General features: G+C 44.4%; 1 protein-coding gene across 1 annotated transcript; it reads right to left on the reverse strand.

Annotated features, from left to right (window-relative positions):
• Positions 1–1,709: 1,709 nt before the first annotated feature.
• On the reverse strand, positions 1,710–9,359 carry AREG (amphiregulin). Its single transcript, XM_085304134.1, has 6 exons — positions 9,317–9,359; positions 8,971–9,159; positions 6,181–6,364; positions 5,576–5,734; positions 3,764–3,866; positions 1,710–2,852 (listed from the first exon to the last, which is right to left on the reverse strand). Exons 1-5 carry the CDS (start codon positions 9,357–9,359, stop codon positions 3,779–3,781), a joined length of 663 nt encoding a protein of 220 aa, XP_085160260.1. The 3' UTR covers positions 1,710–2,852; positions 3,764–3,778.
• Positions 9,360–9,582: the final 223 nt, after the last annotated feature.

Genomic DNA, 9,582 nt, shown 5'->3' on the forward strand with positions numbered 1-9,582 from the left:
TCTGTTCCCACAGAAAAAGCACTATACCAACACCAGGTGTGACTAACCCATAGCAAAAGCTTCTTCTACAAAACTGTTGCTAGCTGCCTAAACTTTTCAGAAAATCTGACTCTAACATGAATGCCTAGAGAAAAGGACATCATCTAGGAAATCTGCCCTCCACTGTTTCCAAACTTTGGGCTAAGGCACACAGCAGCAATTTTCCTATGTGATTACTGAAGTGAGTTCAGGTTTGAGTCAGGACAACTCCAACCAARACTCAAGTTCTCTAGAGTCTAGTCTCCTAAAAATTGCTCAGTCTTGGCACCTAACTGCACATTTTTTGGGAGATGTGCTCCAGTCCACTCAGTAATTACAAGAGTATGAAAAATATTACAGCACAAACCATAAATTCCATCTGTTAAGTAACTTCAATTCTAYTAGGCTATCAAGTTAGAGGGAAGACAGATAGCTCAGCATTCTGGGATATTTGTCTAGTGTATCAAGTAGAAAACATGGTATGTACTCTAGAGAAGACAGTGCAAAGAGCTTGTGGAAGGAGTCTGTTTTCAAGTGAGAGTTATAATCCACTGAGTCTCATCAGGGTATTGCTCAGCTACCACTGAGACTGAACTTGTTTACTCCAAAGCAAAAAACTTGGCATGAGTTACAGAAACAGCTTTTCTTGCCAGAGCTCTAATAGCAAATGTCTGTGGAAAAGCCACATAGAGAAGTACTATTTACCTTGTTAATAAAGCAAGTTCACTGGAATGAAGTACTGTAATATTCCCAAGAGATGTTGCAATACATTTACCTGCACCTCAGCCACATATAGCTTCGTCTCAGAGTCAGGGTCTGAGATAAAAGGAGGCTTAGTCAAGAGGCCAAACAGTCTTGGTGGTTCTACTCATGCACTTGAGTATACAACATCAGTTTCTTTGCAAAACATTCTTCCCCTCCAATCTGCCCCAAGGTAAGCCATAGTAGGACCTCAAAACAAGTTTCTTGAACTCTCATCTTAAAAATATGGCTTTAATGTAGACCTTATCACTTTGATACTTACTTTTAGGAAACTGACCTCAGCTCACTTGGATATGCTTAGAGAGGGCACCAGCCTAGAGCTGGAAAATAGTTACCTGGGGATGCAGAGAAATCAAAAGGTAGACTGTGTAGGCTGAGGCTCCCTTTATGGATAAGGAGTCATTAGCTCGAAGCTATTCTGCCTTTCCTCGTTCATGTAAGATGAAGTTTCAAGCTGCTGTCCAAATTCACTCTGACTATAAAGATTACACTCCTGTTCAATATTTCCAGCTTTCCATTCCACTGCAAAGGGCTTTTTCTGTTCAAATTTCAGTTTGAGATGTTGCTTCCAAGCAAGTAACTCACTTGGCCTCTCTAGTCCAGTAGCTTCAAGATGCTTTTGTAGTTCGATCAGACCTCCTATTCCAACAAATCTTGCATTTGCACACAGCTGTTTACAAACAGCTCACTTGTGCTTAACACTATGAGCTTTCATGTTATAGTTCTTCCCAGCCCTGTCCTAGGCTCTGAAGTGTTTAAATTCTGCCYAGAAGAGAATCACAGCTCTAGCTTGAGCTATTTGAAAGTATTCTTGAATGAAAAAAAAATCATGCAAAGGTTATGTAAAAAGTTTAATTATAAAATAAATAAGTTTGTTATGGAAACATTAAATATTAAATACAGTAATAAATATTTACATATTTCCAGATATGACTTGACATTTAATGATGTTGCTCCTTACAGAAGAATTCCACTCTGTTTAAACAGAGCACATTCTTCCAAAAATAAACTGAACTCAATACTTAGTGCTCAAGATTGCATGGACTGTTCAAGAAACTACAGACACTTAGGCCAGAAGGGTCTGAGGTAAGATGAGTTCTTTGCACCAGAAGGTAGAGCACAGACCACTACTTGCAGAGTATTAGTACAGGAATTTAGTTCTTCAGAGGAACAGGTTCTTGGTGAAGTTCAACTGACATATTCAAAGCATCCTTACTTCAAGTGCTGCTCAAAGTAGCATGGAATACCTCAGTAACAGAAGTAGCTCTGTGTCCATAGCTAATTGATAAATGCTTTAACAATAGTGTCCTGGCTTATCAGTTTGAGCATAGGTTTTCCCCTTCAGAGGAAGACTTCAGATTTCCTATTTACTGTTGCAGCATCCTGAGGAGACTAGTTTTAACTCATGTTAGCACACAAACAAATGGATAGCTCTACTCACAAGTCCTACTGATTTCAGAGCAATTACTTTTCACATGTACAGTAACAGAACCAAGGTATGGCTGACAGATCTGTCACCAAAAACCTTTAAGTCATAACTAGAGATGAAGTTCTTTGAAGTAGATACCAATAGGGAGCTCAAAAGCAGAATTAGGTTTTGCCCACTGAGGTCTAGTGGGAGAAGATATCCAGAGCTCAGTCTCTCTAACTTCAGGGAGAAGAAAGAGAAGGTTCTCTCCACCACCTTGCACATTCCTGAAAGCCACAGTAAGTTGTCTCCTATAGAAAGCTGTCAAAGGAGACTTGCAACCAGAAGAAAGTCCATCCACATAACAGCAGAAACTGGAGTTCCAGCACTGATCAGATAGGGCTCAGTAGCAGTAGTCTCTAGCAGGTCTTGATAGCAAGTCCTCTACTCCAGTGGCATCTCCTTGCATATTTGTGCCAAGATGTAGCAGTAACTGTCTTCCCCAGCAAGTTATTCATCAGCAAGTGGCATGCTGGACATCTACTTGCAGCAGCCTGTCTTGATGAATCAGGGCTTAGTGGCAACAGCTCCAGCCCATTGTCCAGGTGGATGTCAGGTAGCCAGAGGTACCCTGTAGTTTGGCAGTGGCCACATTAGAATTGTTCTGTAAGGGGCAGACCAGGCACATTAGTCATGATTCAAGACATGAGCACTCTGCACTAGAACTAGGTCAAACTACATCCAAAACACATAGGTACAGATGTGTGCACACACACAGCGACACTTCACTAGAAATTCTTTAGCTTGAGACAAGTTGAGAAAGACACAGTAAGTGCTGCCAGATAAAGCCAAGCTCCGTAGTTAATATGAGGGAAGCAAAAAAGAACTGCAAGTCAGGATTTTTCCTGAGGACCCCTTCTAGCTCTTCCTTCAATCTGTAGTAGATTCCTGTTCAATGCAAGTCCTTGCATTTGTGTTAATGCTTTTGCGAGGAAAAAAAAGATGCCAAGTTGCTTCCTCACTGAAAGGCACATTTCTCCCAAGAGGAATCTGCAGATCAAAGTGCTTTCGCACTCAGTTGTGAGCAAAGTATAAACTTGGTTGAGGGGCTATATATACAGCACTCATTGAGTTTGCAAATCTGTCTTTGCCTGTAGCCTCTAAGCACTGCAGACTTCCTAATGCCCTGGAGAAAAAAGGCAAAAATGCTCAGTACTTCTGAAGTCCAGCCATGCACCTGGCTGCTTCACCACCAGCCAGTTTCTTGCACTCTGTCCAGATATTAGCTTTTCCCAAAGGAATTCTACTAGTTTCAGTACAGCTTTCTACTCTTGTCTTCTCTTGGATTAAGGTAACAGCCAGGAAGCCATTAATACTGTTAAAGTTGAAAGAATTCACAAAATTGACCTCAGGTGGGTTTGGGAACTCAAAGCTACCAGGTCATTTATGTTATCTTGCTGTTTCAAGGCATTTAGCATGAAGCAAAGCTAACATTAGTTTTGAAAAGCATGCATTTCTCATGTGCATAACACGAGTCTGGGAAGACTGAAAGGAGCTACAGGACAGCTTTCATACCTGCTTTTTCCTCATTTACACACCAATGTGGCCATTTCTGTTTTCTTGTCGAAGCTTTTTCCTTTCTTCTTTTTCTTCATACTGAGGACACTTTTTCCTGACCCTGTGGAATTAGYGCATGTTAGAGGTCATTCTGAACCTAGACATACATTCTCTTGTTACCAGTTCATACATCCTCTGCAGTTTTAAGTCCTTTGAATCCTCTAGCAATTCCTCAGCACAAGGAAGTTTCAAGCAAGGCAGTTTTTCAAGCATTTGGCAAGAAACAGTATTTGACATCAAGGAGTCCCAGGGCTAGGCACAGGTAGTTAAACACCACAGAGCTGGAGCTTCCTCATTCAAGCCTGATTAAGTAGCAAGAAGAGGCTCCATTGCTGAAGCTGAGCAAAGGACCAGGAGACGTTCTGGGGCACAGGGCAGCCCTGCTGATCCAGATTTCCTGGCAGCTTTAGCAACCAGCTTCTAAGACCAGACTGCCTTCCTCCTTCCCCTAGCAGAGCCCTGCTTGTAGCAGGGACCTTCAGGTGCTTGTGTCCCTTTAACACCCTGAAAACTGCTTACTGAATTTCTCAACTCTCATCTAGTAGGTGCTCCAGATGTACCACCTAGCTTCTTTAGAGGAAGGCAAAGATGAATGAGCATCATGATTCAAGCTAGTGAAAATTCAGACTTTGAATCAAACAATCTAAGTTTGTCCTATTAAATCTGGATCACTCTAGAACCTAATAATTGTTTCTTGCTCTTACAGCACTACAGAACTGGTTGCTACTCATRGCAATCAGGAATGAAAAGTATTGTTCAGTGTTCTTTCCAGGACTCCTCAAGTTCAGATCTAATTATGAAGCAACAGTGAAGTAACAAATGCACACCTTGTTTCCTGAATGGCAGGAAATGGTACAATGTGTACCCAATTCAGTCACTCTGCCAAGATCTAAAATTAGACTGAACTTTTGAGTTTTGCCTCTATTATCCCAAGCTCTACTGTAGTAGAGTTGCAGGGTGAGAACTGAAAGACTGTTCCTATACTCAGATAAAACTGAAGTCAGATTTCCAGAGCAGACTACCAATGTCTACTCAGGTCTTCAAAAACACACTGGCAAGAACAGGCAGACAAGTCAAGTAGCTGCATACTGCTTGTTACCAGATACAAGAAAAGAATTTTATGCAAGGCTTGAAGAACCTACCCAGAACTGTTCTTTGTCTGCAGCAGGAGCTCGGATTCCGGTTACCTGCCATGCTGCACTGCCAACAATTGATTATTCTCAAATTCTTGTTTCCTCAATCTTATAAACAAGCAGTAGAGATTTTGTACTAACAATACTTTCCCCCCTGTTTGGTTTTCCCCAACAGAACAGCAAGCTCCAGTAGTAAATGGACAGCTGAACATTTGTTTCCTGCCCTCCAGCTGTGTACCACATATTGGAGAACAGTAGTGCAAGAGCCAGTTATATTACTCCTCATAGACTTCTCCACAAGAATTAAGGAAAACACTCCACTGCATCAGCATTAACATTCCTCCTCCACTTCCTGAAGCACTGTAGTTATATTTACTGCAGCAAGAGTAGAAAGGCTTTTGTTTTAGAGGACACAGGTCACAGGCTGCCCACATCCAATCACAAAAGAGGATAAGCAAATAGTCTACATCTGAACACCACAGATCTCACTTCTACCCTCAAGACTTATCCAAGTTGAAAGAGGAACTTGACCCTTTTGGACAACTTCTGCACAGGTAACTCAGATAAGCAGCATGCAATTTGGGCATTACTGGACACAAGCCCTCCTCAAGCTAGGCAAACAAAGAATAATACTTACTGCACTATTACAATGATAAGTACAGTAATGAAGCTGATGCCTGAAAGCAGAACAGCTACCACCACCAATACAGTCTTCGAGTAGTCTGCCACATCATTCTTCCTTTGAGTCTTCATGAACTGTTCACCACAGCGCTCACCAAAAAAATCCTGATGACACCTGAAAGCAAACATCAACACAAGTTCCTATCAGCTCTGGTGCTGTCTGGAGCCAAGGACACCCACACACACAAACTTGACTTAGACATCTTCAGTTTCACATGAATCTCTAGATACTAGCTTTAGAGCATGTTCATGAAATGCAGTCACTGCTCTAACACAAGGTTTGTCAGCATTTCAACAAGTCAAGATTAGTTTGGGCGTGATGTTCCAGGAAGACACACCTTTTCATTCTTTTGGTTTGATTTTATGACCAACTGATGAGTTCAGTGGCTTGTTATGCATCTCAGATTCCATCATCATTTAATTTACATGGCAGAAAGATTCTCAGTCAAAATACTGCAGGAGATGGATCTATGCCAAGTTGACATTGATTTTTCCTCTAATCCCTCATATGATACCAGCTCATGCAAATCACATCTAACTTCCAAGGTACTTTTAACTTACTTGCAGGTCACCATTTGGAGATGTTCTAGGTATATGCATTCACCATGGATGCAAAAGTTTTTGTATTCCATTTCACAGGGAGTCCCTTTCTTTTTGTTTTTCCCCTTGTTTTTCTTCCTTCTTGATTTGCCAGCATTCTTCTCACTGCCCCTCTTTGTTGGCTTGGGCTTAACCACAGGTTCAACTGAAAAAAAGGACAAGATGGTTCAGTCTAGCAAAGCTAAACAGCTAATTTCTGCTAATATGGAATCACTGAATTTGGAGGTCACTACAGAAAAGCCTAACTAGAAAATACAGGATGCAAATGAGCACACTGATGGGCATTTTGCATCCAGCACAAGGGCAATAAGTTTAGAGGCTTATTAAGCTAAATTCCGCCACCATTAAGTCCTGAGCAACGCAAATAGCAGCACAAGAAGATGGGCTGAGGGCCTCCAGAGATGAATAGCAGACTTCAAGGACTGCAGCATTCCAGATGGATTAAATAGCTGAGTGAAATTGCACAGATTCAAGCAAAGACTCAGAAAGCACATTATGAATTCACCTTGAGCAAAGCCATCCGGTAGTTTTATATGGTCTCTAAAGGCAAACAGTCTCCATTGCTCTCAGCTATCCGCATCAGTGATGAAAGGTATTTTAAGTTGCTAGATAGTCCTGGGCACTTGTAGAGGCAAGACAGTCTGCAATCCCAGTTAGCATACTTGTTCCTCCCAAATAACCTGCAGTGCTGTCTTTAGTATASAAGGAGATTGTTTCCAGTTCTCCTACTTAGAGATGCCAAGAGCTCCAAAGGAGTGAAAGCTTTATACTCCACAAGAGACTGTTCTGCCACTTACTGTTGCCCCTCATTATCTCAATTAGAGCAAACCTCTGGAATAGTGTTGTTTAAAAGGCTAATGACCTAGTATCTTTAAAAGGCTGGTGACCTAGTATCTTTAAAATTCAAAGGAAAGGCACTCTTCCTTCATTTCAAATAAACTAAAGCCACCTAATGACTAAGGGTCCTCAGCACCACAGCCACCTAACAGTCAAAGCTAAGAAAACTATTACACAACAAGCTAGTAAAACACTAGTTCTCTGCACAGACCATCCTTTTACTACTAGCCATAAAGGAAGTTCAGTGCAAGGTATTTTTATTCAGGAACAGGACAGGAGTAACAATTATCCAATTGAGTTTCAACAGGTCTCAATAACAGTAATGCTCTTAGCAGTATTCTTCCAAGCTTGTTATTTTTCTATTGTGCTGTGCAGACAATCAGAGTAACTCCTGGATTGTTGTTTTCTCCAAAGAACTATGCATATAGGCAATCACTGCAATAGGATGCAACTTCATCTGACTACTTCATAACTCTGTATTGCTAGCAGCAAGAGAGCCTGTACAACAAACAAGGTGCAGCTGACTGTTGTCTAGACAGCTGATCATTTTAAGTTCTAGAGCAACAAGCCTGGCTTGAAGTTACTTAAAAGTAAAAAGGCCTTCAGCAACCAGGTCTGATTTAAATGGTGTAAGTCATAAATATGTGAGGAACACCATTCCTGCAGCCGGATTTCCTACTCTAGACAAAAACTTGCTAACTGTGGAGGCCCCTGTTCTGTCCAGTTGGACTTGACACTTGGTTCACACTTTCATAGCTGAAGTAGTTCACACTGATCCCTCCTCAAGAGTCAGCCTGTTAGTTGGATCTCAGTGTCCCTGTTAGCAAGTCACACAGGGAAGAAAGCCATCCCCAGTTGAATGATAACAGCTTGAAGACTTCAGATAAACCTCATGCCAAGTTGAACAGCTGCTCTACAAACCAACCACCCTTGGTAACAATCCTGCTTTCTGTGCAGTTATACAACCCTTAAGCCACCAAACCAGTAGTTTTGCAGCCCAAGCTGCTCAAGAACTGACATTTCTATCTCCCTTGAACATCTTGAACTCTTTGAAAACTTCAGCATAAGTCTCTAAGCACCCTAGATGTGCATCTGAAGCACAGTCCCTCTAACACCTTAGAGCTCTTTCACTCTCATTCAAGTCTTGGGTGTTTCTGCAGGAAAAATAGCAGACAGATCCCACGCTGGATGACCACAGTGCCAGTCTGCAGATGTCTGCTCACACGCAAATCACTTACAGGTACTTTTTCAGCCTCACCCTATACGATTTATCTTACACAACTATGTTTGGGCCAGATGTGAAGAGGTCCTCCCACCCCCATATTATTAACAGTTGAGCCATTCAGATCTGAGAGTTCAGAGGTAGCCAGTTTAGACCAAATTCTCACAGCAGCTATGACAGCACAATCTTGCCTCAAAGATGCCAGGATAAACAGTTCTGTAAACACCCTGAGGTTCTGCTTGTCCCCAGAAAGTTTTAGTCAACTTCAACCCAAGCTAGCTAGCAACAGGAAAGCGCTCAGAAGAGTCTTCGTGCAGAGGAGGCAGTCTGATCAAAACCCCACTTTAATGCCAAGCAGTACCCAGAAGTCTTGCTGATGCTTTCATACTGGACAGGTGGCAGAGCCCATCACATCCCTCCTTTCAGGTTTATCAGAACAGCAGCACTGCAGGCACTCAGCAAACCTGCAGTTTTCACACACCCTAACTTCACTCACATTAAGTGATCATCCCCATCAGCATAGTTTTAATGCAACAGTTGCAAGAAGAAAGGCACTTGTGCTCCATAGGTGGCAAGCCAGATGCAGCAGCCCAACAGCATACCCAGGACACAAAAAGCTGGTGGCTCGCAGCCAGARCACGGCCCACATGCCCAGGACCCTTCCTACCGCGAGGGGCCGACCACCGACTCACCGCGGATCAAGTCGTCCACGAGGTACTGGTGGACGGGCGCCGCCTCTTCGTACTCTTCCTCATCCTCCTCGTAGTCGGAGCTCGAAACCGCCTCGCCCTCGCGGGCCAGGGGTTCCCGCGGGCCGGGCCCTCCGCGCCGCTCCGGCTCCGTGGCGTTGGCCGAGGAGGCGGCGGCAGCAAGGCGGCACCCTGTGAGGGGAGGCAGCGTCGTGGGCACGGGGCACGCACCGCCCCAACGGTCGCCGCGCGACCCTCCTCCCCGCCCCCATCAGCCGCGCGCGCCGCCACACTCCCACCAACGGTCACCAACGGCCGCCGCCGCGCACCTCCTTACCCCCCCCCGCACCTGCGAGCGCGGCCAGCGCGGCGAGCAGCGCCACAGCGCGCATTGGGGGTCCCGGGTAGCGGCGGCGAGGACAGGAGCGGGTAGAGGCGCGGGTATCGCGAAACCCGGCGGCGGCGGCGGCGCGCAGCGCTCCATGAGGAGCCGCCCGCCGCCGCCGCCCGCTTTATAGGCGGCCGCGGCTCCCGGCCCCGGACGTAGCGCGGCGTCAGCGGGGCGGGGCGGCCCCGCGGCAGGTACGGGCGGGGCGGGGCGAGGCATGCGCACCT

Source organism: Rhea americana, unplaced genomic scaffold, assembly GCF_003343005.1.
Source record: "Rhea americana isolate MKP2758 unplaced genomic scaffold, rheAme1 scaffold_203, whole genome shotgun sequence".
NCBI classification, from domain to species: domain Eukaryota; kingdom Metazoa; phylum Chordata; class Aves; order Rheiformes; family Rheidae; genus Rhea; species Rhea americana.

Excerpts from the sequence above, each read along its gene's own strand:
- AREG (XM_085304134.1), bottom strand. The coding sequence starts at position 9,359 with ATGCGCGCTGTGGCGCTGCTCGCCGCGCTGGCCGCGCTCGCAG. Across the intron at positions 5,735-6,180 it reads CTCCAAATGGTGACCTGCAA|GTGTCATCAGGATTTTTTTG; the intron begins GTAAGTTAAAAG and ends GTTTGCTTTCAG. Across the intron at positions 3,867-5,575 it reads CTTATCATTGTAATAGTGCA|GGTCAGGAAAAAGTGTCCTC; the intron begins GTAAGTATTATT and ends CTAATTCCACAG.